Source organism: Sinocyclocheilus rhinocerous, unplaced genomic scaffold, assembly GCF_001515625.1.
Source record: "Sinocyclocheilus rhinocerous isolate Xijiao unplaced genomic scaffold, SAMN03320098_v1.1 scaffold273, whole genome shotgun sequence".
NCBI lineage: Eukaryota > Metazoa > Chordata > Actinopteri > Cypriniformes > Cyprinidae > Sinocyclocheilus > Sinocyclocheilus rhinocerous.
Window position 1 is genome coordinate 309,434 of NW_015656360.1, and position 17,487 is coordinate 326,920.

The window sequence follows — 17,487 nt, forward strand, 5'->3', positions numbered from 1 at the left end:
AAAAAGGTTGAGAACCACGTTATCTTAAGTAAATACACTATATTTTAATGTTGTGTTTTAATCCTTTCCCCCAACTAAACTAAGAGACTAAGAGAGAGTTAGAGAACCTTTAAAGAACTATACAGGGGCTTAACAGGTTCTTTGTATGGCAGCGGTGCTATATAGCACCTTAACCACCTCAAAAAAACACTGAAGAACCATACTGGGCTTAGCAGGTTCTTTAAACGGTAGCAGTGCTATATAGCACCTTAACCACCTCAAAAAAACACTGAAGAACCATACTGGGCTTAGCAGGTTCTTTGTATGGCAGCGGTGCTATATAGCACCTTAACCACCTCAAAAAAACACTGAAGAACCATACTGGGCTTAGCAGGTTCTTTAAACGGTAGCAGTGCTATATAGCACCTTAACCACCTCAATGAACCGCTGAAGAACCTAATTTGTTTGTGTGTAGAGTCAAAGGCTAGTAAAAGCACAGCATTCCCTTATCTTCCATTCTCCAGTGGACTCTCTGCAGCACAGCTCCCATCCACTGCAGTGTGTTCCAGCTCATAGACCCTGTCAAGCTCCTGAAGTGCCTCCACTTAAGCTTAACACTGCACTTTAGCTAGCAGCTGAAGCGGCGCTCTAAGATAGCACACACTGATAGCCTGATGTTGGTAAGGAGCTGGCAGTACTTTTCTAATCATATATTCATGCAGCGCTATCAGTGTGCCTTCTCATCTATCCAAACAAGGGCACTGACAATGAGACTATAACTGAAACTGGAAACGCAAGTTGCCACAATAACCCATTTTTGTAAGTCATCTCCATAGATTTAGGTCTCAGGGTGGGGTGAACAGACATACAATAAGATAATCAGAGTCAAAAGACCCACAAAAATATGAATGAGCGTGGGAATATAGTATTTCAATTGTTAGCTGTGAAACATTGTTAATAAAGGCAATGCCAGCAGTCGCTCAATTTTACATTCTAGCAAACTCGGCAAGGTCATATTTATTCAGTGTTTCTCATGGATATGTTTGTGTGTCTAACACTAGCTTGCTATAGTCCGGAAGTGTACAACTGACCCCGGATTTGTTGTTTTTAAGGGACGGTCTACCTAAAAATTACAATTCTGTCAGCATTTACCAGTCCAGATCTGATGACTTTCTATCTTCTTTATGGCACAATAGGTGAATTTTTGAACAATATCTTGGCCACGTTCTTCCATACAAAGAAATTGAATGGGGGCTGTTATAAGCACCATAAAAGAATCATAAAAGTGTCCATATGACTCAGGCGCTAGACTGCAAGTCTTTTGAAGCCAAAAAGAAACATTTTTAGTCACTATTCAGTCCTCTTCTTTGTGCATTCATAAGCAGTAGTAAAGTGCGATTAGTCACTAAACATTCCTTTGAATCTGATCTTTTCAATTAATTGGTTGATTTAGTTCACAAATAGGGTTCTCGAGTTCACATTGCAACGTTTAACAGCCCACTGAAGGGGAAGATTATCAGTCATACATGTTTGGAATGACATGAGGGGAAGCAAATGACAGAATTTTCATGTTTTTTTTAAACTATGAACTATTCCTTTAAAGTCACCATGGGATCAAAACTGACAATTGCTAATGGACAATTGTTAATGGAACATTGCATTGTTTATTATAAATAATTTATCCATGCAGCATGTTATTTTTTTTTTTTTTATATTTAATCAAACATTAATTTCCCTTTGCAATGATATATGTGACCCTGGACCACAAAACCTGTCTTAAGTCGCTGGGGTATATTTGTAGCAATAGCCAAAAATACATTGTATGGGTCAAAATTATTGACTTTTCTTTTATGCCAAAAATCATTAGGACATTAAGTAAAGATCATGTTCCATAAAGATATTTTGTAAATTTCCTACTGTAAATATATTAAAACTTAATTTTTGATTAGTAATATGCATTGCTAAGAACTTCATTTGGACAACTTTAAAGGCGATTTTCTCAGTATTTAGATTTTTTTGTACCCTCAGATTCCAGATATTCAAATAGCTGTATCTCGGCCAAATATTGTCCTATCATAACAAACGATACATCAATGGAAAGCTTATTTATGGCTTTGAGATGGTGTATAAATCTCAATTAAAAAAATTATGACTGGTTTTGTGGTCCAGGGTCACATATCTTCTTTTTTCTCATTCGCGAAGCTGTTTAACTCAGATTTGTCACAATAGGGATGAAAAGACTATCGCAACTATCGTTACATGCTGATATTAAACATGTGAGACTAAAAGCCGTCTTTGTTGAAAGCAAGTTAATTTACAGTTTCAACAAAAAATGTAAAGTATAATTTTGTGCTGGAGGGATTTTTCTACCCACACATCACTGCAGGATGAAGGCATCTGTTTAAAATAGAGAGGAGAGAGATAGCAAGCGATAAGGAAATCATGGATGGGCACGACAGATCCCCAGGACAAGGCATCTGTTATCCAGACAGAGCTGCTTTTAACTGACGCCGTAGTCTGGAGGAATGTATGCCCAACTCCCTGCAGTATACATCAAACTTTATCACTGCCACAGAGCTGAACGAGACAAAAATATATGAGAATCTCCATAGCAGACAGCCACATGAGCAATGGGCAACTTTTATCTTCATCCTGGGCATCCCAATACGAGTGTTCTCAGCCCCTAATCTCTGCCAGGACCACTCTCACAGTGTGGCACCTGTAAACCCTGGCACCATCTGCCTGCTCTCTGCTGCCCTGTTGGGCACCATTAGCACACACACAGGAGAAGCAGCCTGATCTTTGAACCAATCTCATTACGGCAGCGAACAGCCCATCAGTCCAGTAGTGTAGTGCTATGATTGCTGGGAAACAGCCTCAACCTGCAGAGCCTGATGAGATGTGAGATAACATACAGTCACCGGGTCAGTCGTCATGAAACTAATCCTCGGTAATAGTCGGTTGCAGATTATAATCCATGTTGCGGAAATCCACAATCATAAGCACTTTTCTCAATGGACAACTCATGTACAATGATGCAAAGTTAATATGACACAAGGGTTAAATAGCAGAGCTTCCAACCTACATCCTTGTTATCACTGCATTACATTCAGGAACAGTCATTTGCATTTTGAATTGAAGATCGTTCACATCAAGGCAGTTTATTTTTTAGTATTATTTATAAACTATTATAGTTTTAATAATAATCACTTTTTTATATTTTTCTTTTTCTTTTTAATATTAGTTTAATTTTTAGTAATGTATGTTTTAGTTTTTATTTGTTTCTAGTTGCTCATTTTAGCACTTCTTAAACTTAAAACTTTCATTTAATTTACAATGTCCATCTAATATTTATACTTTAGTTTATTTAAGCGTCATTTAAATTAACAAAAATGTTTTAATAGTTTCATATTAGGCTAATAACCCTGCACCAGAGGCAATAATTATGACAATAAAGTTAATTATCGTTCTAATTCTATGAGAGTAAGTCCACACCGCAATACAACATCACAGAGGAACGATATCATTGGAATCGCTTTCAGAACAATTTTTTTCCAACTGATGAGCTATAAAAACATTGACAATCAGAATCCAACTGACTTTAAAGAGCTCCAGCATTAATGTCAATGTCACTTTATTTATTAAGCACTATTTAAAACGACAACGGTTGACCAATGTGCTGTATATAGCATTACATAAAACACAATAAAAATGTGAGAAATAAAACCAATAACATAGCACTGCATCAACGATTAAAAGCTATGGCAAACAAATAAGATTTCATTAGAGTGGCAGACAACAAAACTGCAGTGTATGCTAATAATAAGCATAATGTTTGATAATATAGATATTGTTCGATCATACAGTTATCGTTCTTGGTGTGAACAGGCACTCAGTTCTCCATGAATAAAATGTACCACAAGTGTTTGGCAAAGTCAAGTATTATAAGCCACAATGTAGCCACATACAGTATAGAAACATGCATTTTTACAAAATAAGATGTATTATGACCACCATAAACGCAATCATAACAGATGAATCTGTGGAAAAACAGCAATGATTCCACAGAAACACAAAGCTCTGTTTTATGACTAGCAGAGGATCAGCAGTGTATTTCATCAGTCTCAGTACTGAATAGAGCCGATGTAGCTCTTGGTGCCGATTCTTTACTGCATTAAAGCACTCCTAAGAATCAGCCTGACAGGAGATTATATCTAAAAGGGGAGTTGACACTGACAGTGATTTGCAAAGATAAAGTGTCTGGACAGCATTTCTGGTGAAACAAGCAACAATGAACTTTATGCAAATGAGCAGTGGCACAATAAATACGGCGACTTCTAATGGCAGTGCAGAATGATACAGTTAGATACTGTACCATGGTACAGTGACAAGAGATTTAATTAGTGTAAACAGGCTTCAGTTGTTAAACAACAAATGTAGACAGTCTCCATGATACTTTTTTAAACCTTCAACATCAGACAACACAAAGAAAATGGTCTTCGTGCAAACATCCTACGGATTGTTCTCATCAAAGCATCTACAAGCCCTTTCCTTATTGTGGAAACAATGACAGTAGAATAACTCTTTCAACTTAAGACAAATATATGTGCCAAGAACATGCAGTTCTGAGCAGATTAAAAATGGATCTTAAAGGGCATTCCAAACTTTTTACAATAAAGTTTAATTAGATCCATTATTACAGTAAAGCTTTTTCTAAGGTCTGTGCACGGTGAGATGAGACAAAAAGGTAGAATAAAAAAAAAAACTACAATATTAATGGAAAATCTGACTATATTGTAAAAATATTCATTGCCTTTTCAAGCCATGTGGACTCATCAAATGGAAAAGCTTGGGAAAATGTGTTTTTATCCCCTCTGCTTGATAGTGACGTGATACATGACATCATCAGGAATCCATTAGAAAATTAATTATCACTGAAAGGCAAAGAAAACAGTTCAGAGTTGAAACCTTTGCCTTGCGTGTGACTAATTTAACACAAAGTGCGAGTTATGATTTATTAAAAGCGGGCCTGAATGGAGAGAATTAATTCACAGACTAGATTGGATTGAAATAACTTGGAGCTACACTGGGAGGAAGATTAATGTCACGAGGGGGTGAAATGTCTATTTCCTTAACAGACTGGGTCCGTGGCTCAGACAAATGCCTGACTCCACTTGCCCCCTCTGGGAAAGTGTGATCTGTTGAGCAGCAAAAGATTTATTTAAGAGGAAAATCATATAGATGAAACAGTTGGGAGCTAGGAAAACAGGGACGACACTCTTGGAAAATGTGTGGGACACTATTTAGACAATATGTCTGAAGTTCTGTCAGAAAAATATTATGCTCCCTGAACATGCCCACCTGTTCTGAACTTTCATAGCATAACTTAATATTTGGTGTTTCTCCTATAATGCAATATGGCAAACCCATCTTCACTATTTTTTCTTTTGCACAGCGGTAAAGTGAATTTAGGCATCACAACATTATACTGTGAATATATACAAGATTTTAAATGTTTTTGAAAGAAGTCTAAAATAGTATTGCAATTTAAAAAAACTCTTCTATTTGAATATATTTTAAAATGTAATGTATCGCTGTGATGGCATTTTCAGCATCATTACTCCAGTCTTCAGTGTCACATGATCTTTCAGAAATCATTCTGATATGCTTATTTGTTGTTCAAGAAACATTTCTTATTATTATCCATGTTTAAAAAAATGATTTTTTTTCAGGATTGTTTAATGAATAGAAAGCTCAAAAATGTGTGTTTATATATGGTACCAATTTATTGTGCATCCTTATATTGTGCAAGTTTCCTCCCCAATTTTATTGGCTTTTTATTTTATTATTTTATTTTATTACACTCCTGTGATCACATATCCAGCCAGATCTCCTCATGCACACTCCAGACGGGAACTTTAATCATGCCTGAGTCTGTAAGGATCAGATAGATTCAGGTTTGCTGGATATGCGATCTGTTCATCTGTTGTAGCCTGGTAGATATGGCCTCCAGACAGAGACATCTGCACTCTTTCTCAGCAGGCAGCTTCTCCACACAGCTGCCAGTCGGTCAGCTCACCCCAGTCCAACATCTGGATGTGAAGATCCTCAACATCAATCAAGATTAGGGATGCACGATATTATTGGATCAATATCGGAATCGGCCGATAATGGCTTTAAATATAAATCAGGCATCGGCCTGATATGAAAAGCATCAGCATTGTGGCTCATTCTTGAAGCAAAGTTTTGCCTGAATGGTGATTAGATTCACTGTTTTGGATCGCTGCATTTAAACTGAGAAAGCAAGTACAGAATAAATGACGCCGTTCGGTGTATGTTAGAGTCAACAGTAATAGCACGTGCAGTGGCAGCAGCGGCAGCCTCCCCCGGGTCCTAAAGCCCGCTCAGGAGTTTTATTTCAGTAATTGATGCCATAAAATCATGAGTATGTTTTGATTTAAAGGTCAGAAGCTATAGCTTACATGAACAAAAATAAATAAATCACAAACATGACAATTAAATTTTATATATACCAATTTATTCATTAACAGCCTCCCCCGGGTCCTAAAGCCCGCTCAGGAGTTTTATTTCAGTAATTGATGCCATAAAATCATGAGTATGTTTTGATTTAAAGGTCAGAAGCTATAGCTTACATGAACAAAAATAAATAAATCACAAACATGACAATTAAATTAAATAATTTTATATATACCAATTTATTCATTAATGTGTAATATGTTATAGTTTCAAAAATAAATAAATCACAAACATGACAATTAAATTTTATATATACCAATTTATTCATTAATGTGTAATATGTTATAGTTTTAAACAAATTATGAGCTCTAAAAGATTTTCAGAATTTTTACAACTCTTTTGCTTTAGACCATCTACAAATGTTAAATCATAAAATAAAATGTTAAGGTTACCACTGCATCTTTCTGGAAAAAAAAAGCAGTGATTAATATATAGTTTATTTATAGTTATTTTCAAATCTTCAACTTACTGTAATTATAAAGGAACTTTATTATTGTTTATTTAATTCTAACAAATAAGTTCTTGTTAAAATCTAACCAAAATGAAAAATAATTATATATCGGTATCGGCAATCGGCCAAAATGAGTTGAAAATTATCGGCATATCGGATATCGTGCATCCCTAATCAAGATTCTACATTTTCCGTACCATCAGATTTACTGAGTCACTCTTAGTCAGTCACTCATTAAATCGGTTTATTTGCGGTGAGGATTATGATGAATGACTGCTGCAGTGGCCTTCATTAGAAACGTATACTACTAAGAACATGCATGTGTATCCATGTGCACTTTCCAAAGGTTTAGCAAAAATGGTGTTTCTGAGGTGATGAAATGGAATATATTTCAGATATTTTATGAGGAAAAAATAGGTTGTTAAATGGATTGTTAAAAAAAAAAAAGGTGTTAAACATTTTTTTATTTTTTCAATAATAATACTTTAATATATATTTTATGAAATTAAAACAAATTACAGAAAAACATTACACCATTTCAAAGTATTCATAACCATGTGTGCTGTAGTGCATTTAAAGTTGCATTTATGCAATTTCAATGATCAATTCAGTTTCAATTTTCAGGGGATGTTCTTTAGCACTGCAGCATATAAGAAATGACAAAACACACAGTCCACTATCCAGCCTCCATCTCTGTCCACCCACCTCCACTACACTCACAACTCCATTGTGTGAGGTTACATAACAGCTGTCAGCCTTCATCCCCTGTTTCTCTTCACACCTCTCATTGAAGTTCACAATAGCACAAGGTTTTATAGACTTTCAAAACTGTACGAGGGCATTTTTCAACCCTTTAATTATCAATTTTTTATATAAGAATACTACGGGTTTATCAGCAAAACTGCAATTAGACACTTGAGGCTATTATAACAAAATGTAAACAGAATTAATGTGCACCGTGCTGGGGAGTCTGATCAAAGTGATAGTGATAAGCACATTTATACATACCAGAGTAGTGCAGGAACATGCTGAGAGGAATCAGCAACAGTTAATGTGCTTAAGATTTCTGTCGCCCCCTCTACCTTCAGGATTATGTGGGTCAGGTCCTCAGATTAAGGTCGTTGTAAATGCTCCAGGGGACCAAGGCAAAAACAGGACAATGGGTGGTTGACATTCTCTTAGTTAACTATTGTTGTATTACACATACTGATACAGATAACTGATACCTGATTTTTTTTTAACGAGTACAACTTTTTAAATCAAGGTTCTCTATGTTAACATTAATTCAATAGTTAATGCATCATGAAATAACAAATGATATTAAAACTATAAATGTACAGTTCTTTCAAAGCATTTATTAATCTTGTTTAATGTTAATTTCAACATATACTGATGCATTTGAAGTAGTATCATTTAACATGAATGCATTATGAACGAACATGAATTAACAACGAACAACAGTAAGTTAACATTAACCTAGACTAATAAATGCTTTAAAAAATTTTGTTTATTGTTAGTTTATGATATCTAATGCATTAACTAATGTTAACAAATTGAGCCTCAATGTAAAATGTTAGAAAGAAAACATTTCACATACTAATTTCCAGTTATTAGGCTACTAAAATTAACACCGTTGATGTTTTACTTTTGAAAACATGTTTTGAATATTACACCAAATAATATTTAATTACACTATAAAAGAATAACTAAATAAGAAACTTCATCCAGCATAAATCTACAGGTCTTGGCATTTTGATGTTCTTCAGAGATGGTTTATTGTTTTGTTTTTTTATTTATTTATTTATATTTTTTGTGTGTGTTTGAATACAAGAAAATTAGGACATTTTTTAATCATGTGTAATTGTTTTTAATTTAACTTATGATGACATATGGCTTATTTTCCGATAAATTACCAAAAATCTTCACTACAGACACAAAACTTTCACACTTAACCAGTTGTTCCACTATTCCTGTATTGACCCAATTGTTTTCACATTATTTCATTTTAAAATTAGGATTTCATTACTATTTTTTTTTTTTAAGTTTGAAAAGAGAAAACATCATGGAGGATCACTGCAAATGAGTATTTTCATGCTTTGAGTACTTACTGATCTCTGATTTTGTTATATAATCTTTGGACATTTAATAGATCATGTCGTGTCATGTCAACCACCCACATTCCATTTACACTTGTCCTGGATGGTCACACAGATGTCAGATATCTCCATGAATACCCACTGCAGAGGATTTCCAACCACCTGACTAACCCGTTGAGCTCTGAGCTTATAAATATGCAGAAAAAAACTTCCTCCAACCTATTTCAACAGTATCATTACTTTGGTGAGCTGAGAGTCATCCATCAATCTAGTACTTCGCCCCTACGGTTAACTTTTTCACCAGATTTATTTAACTCCAAAACACCAGAATCAAGCCGGCAGAGGAAAGCAGGGTGAGCGAGGCCAACACGTTTTTTTCTCCTTAGGGACTCCATATGTTTCGACTGCTAAAATAGCTCAGCTCTAATTGCTGCTGGGATATGTGAACAGGTTGTAGAGGTGGAGAACGGATAGCACATCCAGTCATGTCTTCATCAGTATGTGGAGTCATGCTCTGCAATGTTCCACTCGCTTCATTCTAATGAAACTAATCAGCAATTTACGGCAATCAGATATACTGTATTCCAGATGTTCTTTCTGTAGGCTTCTGCAGCGAATGCTTGCAGAAAAGGTGAAGAATGTGCTGAATACGTGGAAAAATGCTGTGCAGATATCGTCTGGAAACACTCTTTCCAATTCACCCTCCCTCTGGGCTCATATACACACTTACACCTCAGAATGCAGACCTCAGTACTGCAGATAAATGGACAGAAAAACAGGTTCAACCCCACTGAGAAACAAACACCTCCATGTGAGACATCTGCACGAGAGTCATGCTCACCACTAAAATCCCCTAGAGGTGGCCTACCATCCAGTGAGATGTGAAAGTTTAGTTATGTCAGAGTAACTTTTGTCTTTCCACTGTGTCTTATTTCTGCTTCCCTTGCTTTCCCTCCCAGCACACTTTCCTCTTTTCTTTCTCTCTCTCTGCGACTCACTTAAAGCCATCTGCACTGTAATTCAATCATCACAGTAAGCAGTGGAAGTAATGATTACTTGGATTAGCTACAGGGCTCCAAGCCACTGTCTTAATATTGACTGGCAGTGAGTGCAAATATGAGCTCAGCCAGCAGCTTCGTTTCACTTTTTGGGGGAAGTTTTATGAGGTTTTCTGAACTCCCCTCATCATACTGCCAATATTTACAAGATACATGCATGCTATTTTAAGACAGACAGATAGATCGATCATAATTTGCAATGTGGCAATATTGTACATAAATAAATACTGAGTGAGTACAGAAGTATGCACTACCATGTGCACACATGGATAACAGCATACAAAACTCAATTAACAAACAATTTTAGATTTAAAAACTCTGAACATTACAGAGCATTACAACCAAGTAACAACAACAAAATAAACCAGCAAATAGTATGCAAATGCAACTGCATAATTTATGCCACAACCTAAGCACCAGCACAGGACACCAAACTATTAGAATCAATCTTTAAATGTGTTGAGAAATGGAAGATTACTATAATGAATAGTAATATTCATTATAAAAATAGAATTAGAGATAATAATTGTAATTCTACAGCACAGTGCTGCTATATTTTCTGCTCTTGTTCAATAAGAGGTCATTTAATTGTAAGGAAACTAAATGCTGTACTAATATAAATGTACTAGTACCAGCTAGAAATACACTGTAAATTAATACTAAAATGTTTACAAATGTACAGGTGCATCTAAATAAATTAGAATGTCGTGGAAAAGTCCATTTATTTCAGTAATTCAACTCAAATTGTGAAACTCGTGTATTAAATAAATTCAATGCACACAGACTGAAGTAGTTTAAGTCTTTGGTTCTTTTAATTGTGATGATTTTGGCTCACATTTACACAATTTGAGTTGAATTACTGAAAAAAATGAACTTTTACACGACATTATAATTTATTGAGATGCACCTGTATAAAGGAACGACTATCTGCCGTCTTCTGTCAATGTTTCTATGTTTAAGAATCATTAGAATTTCCAGAGTATATACCAAAATGTTCTCAAAGCCAAAAGGTCTTGCTACCAGCCACACTTGATTGTTCAAAGCTATAGTCAATATTATCTTGAACGAATAAGCTTTGGTTTTATCAAAATAGGATTTTTGTACAAAACAGATGCAGGTGCCATATTTCAGTCGATTGACCAAAACTTTGTTACAGAGCCCAGACAGCATCCAGCACAACCAATCACTGTCAAGCAGGAGACTGCAGTTGCTGTGACGGGAACTAATTGGCTTCTGGGTAGCTTTGTGTTTCCAATACAGAGGTAGAGCTTTAAATAAAATCCAACCAACGCTTTCACAAAGGTGTATCACTCTCTGTTTGAAGAAGCTGATGCATTGTTTTTGTGTGAAATGCATTAACTTGTCTGTAAAGCTCTACTGCGTTTCATGAATATATGAACTCAACACAGATTTTCATAAAGGCAGCTCTCAAAACACCTATATTCTTCATAATATAAGTGAAATTACTTACAATAATCAACCATGTCCTGAAATAACCAAATATAAAAGACATAATACTCCAAGATTATATCACAGTCAGTGTTTTTTTCCCCACAGAGCAGCCTCACACATATTCAGTGGCAAAAAGCTGTCATAGTTTACAGCATGAATGTACGTGTTGCTTCGGTGGCACAAAGCCAAGTGATGAAGCTCACTGGCAGCTCATTCCCCTCTCTTCTATTGTGAAAGTGCAGTGATGTGGATGCACCTCATGCTCGTTCACCCCATCATTACAGGGGGCAGTGTTTAGCCGAGCAGGAGTGTGCTGCTGCCACACTGGAGAACAGGCAGAGGGGGGAAAGGAGACGAGCGCCAAGACAGAGCCTGGTGTTCAGAAGAGCATTGTGATGGCCGTGGCTCTCTGCCTTGAGCCCCCGGGGTTATTCTAATCCGAACACGCTCGACGGAGACAGGCATGCAAGACAAAGAAATCTCAGTCGAGCTGTTGTGTGAGATGCTGTTGATAATGTCACAGATGTGGTGGAGGAGAGACCAGATAGAAAGCAGACCAGCACAATAAATTATAAAGTGCAGCCACCTCAGTTTGTGGTATTCAAAGCAGAACATCAATGAGAAGCTCAATCCAGGTGGGCATATGAATGTTCACACTTGCTTTTCAACTGAATATATGAAACTGCCAAGCAAATCAGGGTCTCACTGGGGGATTCTTGTTCCTCACCATGTCAGGCGGATGATTTTTTTCCCCCATTTCTCGATTACAAAAATATTTCATGTTTACCAGACAGCTGTGTCTAGAATTTTCTGCCTCTTGAAAAACATTCATTTCCAAAACAAGCTCATTAATGTTCATATAATTCTCATGCACAAACAGCATTCATTGACATCTGAATGCCCCTTTACGGTGAAAACATCAGGATAACTTGCACATTGCAAATCAAGTGAATAACTCAGAACTTAAAAAAAAAAAAACATTCATTGATAAACAATCGTGAATTCAAACAGATGTGATGTTCATCAGGATCGGTTGTGTTCCATAATCACATGACAAGTCGGGAACACCACAGTATCCAACATTGGGAACCCTCTTTCCTGCTGAAAAAGACCAGCTCAGTCCAGTAATGAATTCCCATACTGGTATAACTGGTGGACCACCAAAACCAAGATGTTCACCAAGATGACTGACCTTGATGGTAAAGCTAGTTAAGAAGCTTGATGAGGACATCAGCACCCAAAACACAACATTTTTTGGTCTTTTCAACAGCTTGAGTGAAATCCTGAACATCTCTAGCCATAATTAAAGAGTAGGGCAAGTGTTTGCCTTCTCAACTGAAAGAAGATCCACCTACTCACGATCTCTCTTGCCTCTATCAGCCATAACATGGCAAGCAATAATGTAAACGCTTTTTTATAATCAAGCAAAACCTACTTGCTTTCCCAGGTTTGGGCCTCTGCAGGAGCTTCTGCACCGTCATCAGGTCCTCAGTCTTCACCGCTTGAAGTAATTCCTGATCTTTCCCCATCGTTATTTATTTTACATCCAAAGCATCCTCTGATTGTGTGTGTAGTGTTGCCCAGAGAGCTCCTCTGCGGATCCTCCCTCTTGCGATGGAGCTGCAGGGCGCGATGATGATGATGATGATGATGATGCACTGGCGGAAGGATGCTCGAATACTATAGAGCTGGTGCAGCTGGCTCCTATGAATCACAACAGATGTTCTTATTCCGATGTCGAGAAAATAATATTAGCACCACTGTGACGGACTTGCGATTAACGCATCGGTGATGGATCGGATCTTCAGTCTCTGTTGTGATGGCCAAAACTGAACAGTCTGTTCTAGAAAACCATCATCAGATAAATCAGCTCCAATCACGTTTTGGTGGCGTGAGCGGAGTTGATGCGATGCATTCAAATATGCTAAATCAATGTTTCTTTAAATTCCCACGAGCGTTTTTTCCTGGGATCCGTGAGGCTGTGCTGAAGACGCATCAGTCGGCGGTACCATCGCTCCGTAGTAGCCTACTCGCACCGTTATTTTCTGTGCTGCGATGGGTCCACACAAGGACCGTGCAATGTGCATTTCCCCAGCCTCGGATTGGGCTGACATTGCTGTGGTAAATGGCTACGCTTCATCCAGAGGGCGGTCCCAAAGTGTAGGAACACCCCCCTATTCCAGTGCTGACAGCCACATGCTACGGGACATCATAACACACGCTGCTGAAAACAGCCTTGTCCTGTAGCTGGCACTTTTGTTTTGTACCCACCGGCCAAAAGTGGATGGCACCAGATCAGAAACATAACTCACCTGAGCACTATACAGAAACCCGTTTAACTTTAGACCTTGAAACGAACTTGTATTTTTTATGCTATTAGTAATTATTTTTAATTAGCATATAATCTCACTAGTAGCCTATGTAATGAATTAGTCACTAATAATAGCCTACTTCCTTACTAATAGTGCAACAGTGGCAACTATCCATTGTCAAACATTGGTAAATTGTCACTAGTAACAAATATTAACAAAATGTAATTATAAAGTAGCCATTTACATGTGTATAAAGCAAATAACAAATTACATAAGAAATGTTACCAACAACAATAAATATTATTTTCTCATAAATACATGCTTATAACAAATCAGTCACATGTGGAAGAATTAGTAAAAGAATCATGATTAATATGCAATGAAAAACTATTAGTGATTAATTAACAGTCTCTATTGGATTAAGTAGCATCTAATGAATAAATACTACACTAATGAGATATTTAATAATTTGGTTAATAATAAAATATATTAGACACTATTAAAAAATATTAAAAAGTATTAGTCACTATTTGATTACTAGTACTAATAATAATAATAATAACTAGTAACATAAAATACATACTAGTTAGTTCAAATAATTTTTTCCCCAATTTATCTCCATGGATGCTGGACGGTTAATTTCCAAGTGCAAGATTGAGCATTTCAGACCTGCACTGTCTAGGATGCTACTGATTTATGGTATTTTCCTTGGTTCCGTTTTTCTTACAAGTTTAAAAAAGGACCTAAATTAACACTTGCAGTTTTGTTTTTCTTGCCTCTCAAATCCAGCAAATGCTGTCAGTTCTTCAGTTTGATGGAGCCTGAAGATTACAAATTAGGGTACAACAAGAGCTTGGCTGCATGAAGCCTACAAAACAAAACTGTTCCCTGAATGCCTGGTCAGAGTTATTGTCTTACTACATGGGGTTTCTTTCAGATTCTTATATCCAAGTCAAAGCACAATGACCCTCTTTCAGAGCAGAATCCAGTCATGACTGTCATGTTCTATTCACAGCTACTTAACACTAAATTTACCACTTCAGAAAAAAAATAGAGACATTTCTCAAAATATCTTATTTTATGTTCCGCAAAAGCAAAAGTCATATAGGTAATGTGAGAGAAAGTAAATGTTGACAACTGAACTATCCCTTTGTCATTTTATTGCGTAAAAACACTGAGAAAAAAAACTTCTTAAGTCCATATAATGTTTCATCTTCAAAAGTGAACTCTCAAAATCCTTTGTAGCTCTGATCTGAATCAGTCTGATTATTAATAGTAATATCCAATCCCAGAATGTTCTGTAGCACACTGTATGGGACCAGATTCCTGTCTCTAAAGTATTGCAGTCACGGATTAAAAAAATAACAAGCGTGAAAACAAAATTTAAAAACGCAAGTAAAAATATTAATATTTCAATTTTGTGCAATATGATTTTAAATGTGTTTAAAGTTTTGATTCATGCTTATTATTTTTTTAAATGCGTTATTAATTTTTCTGATTTACGCTTATTATTTTTCTATCCGTGACCATTGTTTGCTATACTGAAAACTTTGCTTTCATTTTTAAATCTTGTGCAATATATTTTTACTTGCGTTTTTAAATTTTGTTTTCACGCTTGTTATTTTTTTATCCGTGACTGCAAAACTTTAGACGGGTATCTGATCCCATACCACTGGTTTAGTAGTAATTAAAAATAAAAAAATCAATTAGCAACAACACAAGATATGAAATCTTTGCGAAAACATTTAACAAACAGATGACAAACTAATGATATGAAAAGCCGATCTGTTGCACTCGTGTTTTAACTCTAACATGAACTGTCATTGATTCGCCCTAATCATCACCATCATTAATACCTGCACATCCTTCATCCAGACATTACTGACCATGTACAACATCTGTTGACTGTGATCCAGCGCCATCCAGTGTTACATAATAGAAAATCCGTTCTAAGATGCCACATCACAATTGCAGACCTCTAGTGTTCACTGCGTACATTACAATTCAGTTGTCAATTTTTTTTTTTTTCCAGAGAGAATGCAGTGAATGGGTGGAGACAGGCCTCTTGTAGCTACCACCCTTTCTAAAGACGCTGTATTCAACTCCAATGAAACGTGAGAATATCATATTTCATGTAGTCTCACACACTTTTCTGACAGTTCTGAAAGCTTTTAGCAGACAGATTTTTCAGCAACAATTTAAATAATATTAAATAAGTAAAATAATAAGTGCTTAATTCCTATATTCTTGTGCAATAAATATTTCAATACATAATGGGTTAAACTATAAATTACGTTTTTTTTCACAGCCAGCTTTGCAAGAGGAAGAATATTTAAGGAGAAATATCCCAGCATCAAGCACTGTTAGTCACGCAGACTACAGGTGAACTGCATATCACAGGAGTGATATTTTACATTTGCCTAAAGAATACATATGATGTTCATGTTACTTCATAAGTGATAACGGGTATTTGGCTTGCTGTACGCAAAGGAAGGGCTCAAGGATGAAGCTCAACTCAAGCTCCAATTTACCGCCTATGAGACTACTAAATAGATGAAGATAGCTTCTGTATATAGGGCAGAATATCTTAAAGGAGTGAGGATGGAGGTGGGGAGGAGGAGAAATGCCAGAAGGACTGTTGCTAAAGTGAGCCAAGCAGCAGCTTATATATAGGTTGATTAGATGATTAAATAAGCGGCTCCTTCTGAACCCTATAAGAATTTAATTGAGAGGCAAACATACTGTAATAGAAGGGCTTTGTTCTTCAAGCTGTAAAATTTCATATAAAATGCCATCCATTTCATGAGTCATCACAAAATAACACTGTATGAGTATGTATAATTGGCTTTCATTGCCCACACAAAGCAGCTACTAAACCTGGTGCTACAACAGTGAACACATTTAACATCAGCATAGTAAACACATATCCTGACTGTAGCCAACTAATCAAAAAAATAAAAAATCACCAGCACAGCAAATTATTACACACTTTACTCTAACATTAAACTGCCACTGAAAACCCCATATGAATTATTAATTATATATGTCTCTTAATTATATAATACTCTCTTTTCACGTCAGGTAGGCAATGTAATTTATCACAAGATTCCAAATCTTATAAATTAATATATTAAATATAGAAAATATATAAATAATATTTTAAATTTTTTTTTAAACGATAAGTTTGCGTACGAAACTCTAGATAGTATATTTAGCAATAAATAACACAAAATAACTAGGCACTATAATCTCTGTAGCTAAACAGTCTACTCTCATATTCCACAGTATTCCGCTTTGTGACAACGTTGTTTGTAGATGTTCGTTCTGAAAGTCTTGGCCTTTGATACTGTTCATAAATAATAAACATCTGCAAGGTAATCGCTCTCATTTTACGATTAACACAAAGTTACCTTCACTTGTTGTTTGACGCCAAAGGACCTGACGCCTTCATGCGCTTTGGGTTTTTAACAAAAGATGGGGCGGGGTCAAGAGAGGTTTAATCATCTGATTGGCTAGAGCTGACTGCAGACAGGAGGAAAACACAGCACTGCGGCATCTGATTGGATGACAGGTTTGTATCAAAGTGAAAATATGTGCCTTGA

At 36.1% G+C, this 17,487-nt stretch overlaps 1 protein-coding gene across 2 annotated transcripts in view; it reads right to left on the reverse strand.

The window, feature by feature from the left end:
• The window catches only part of LOC107719979 (caskin-1-like), a 61,416-nt gene extending 47,702 nt beyond the window's left edge, over positions 1–13,714 (reverse strand). The window contains exon 1 of one of the 2 annotated variants that reach the window (XM_016527538.1): positions 13,009–13,714. In XM_016527538.1, coding sequence (XP_016383024.1) covers positions 13,009–13,102 — 94 coding nt within the window. In that variant the 5' untranslated portion in view covers positions 13,103–13,714. The remainder of the gene's footprint in view (positions 1–13,008) is intronic. The other variant, XM_016527537.1, reaches the window with a different exon arrangement.
• Positions 13,715–17,487: the final 3,773 nt, after the last annotated feature.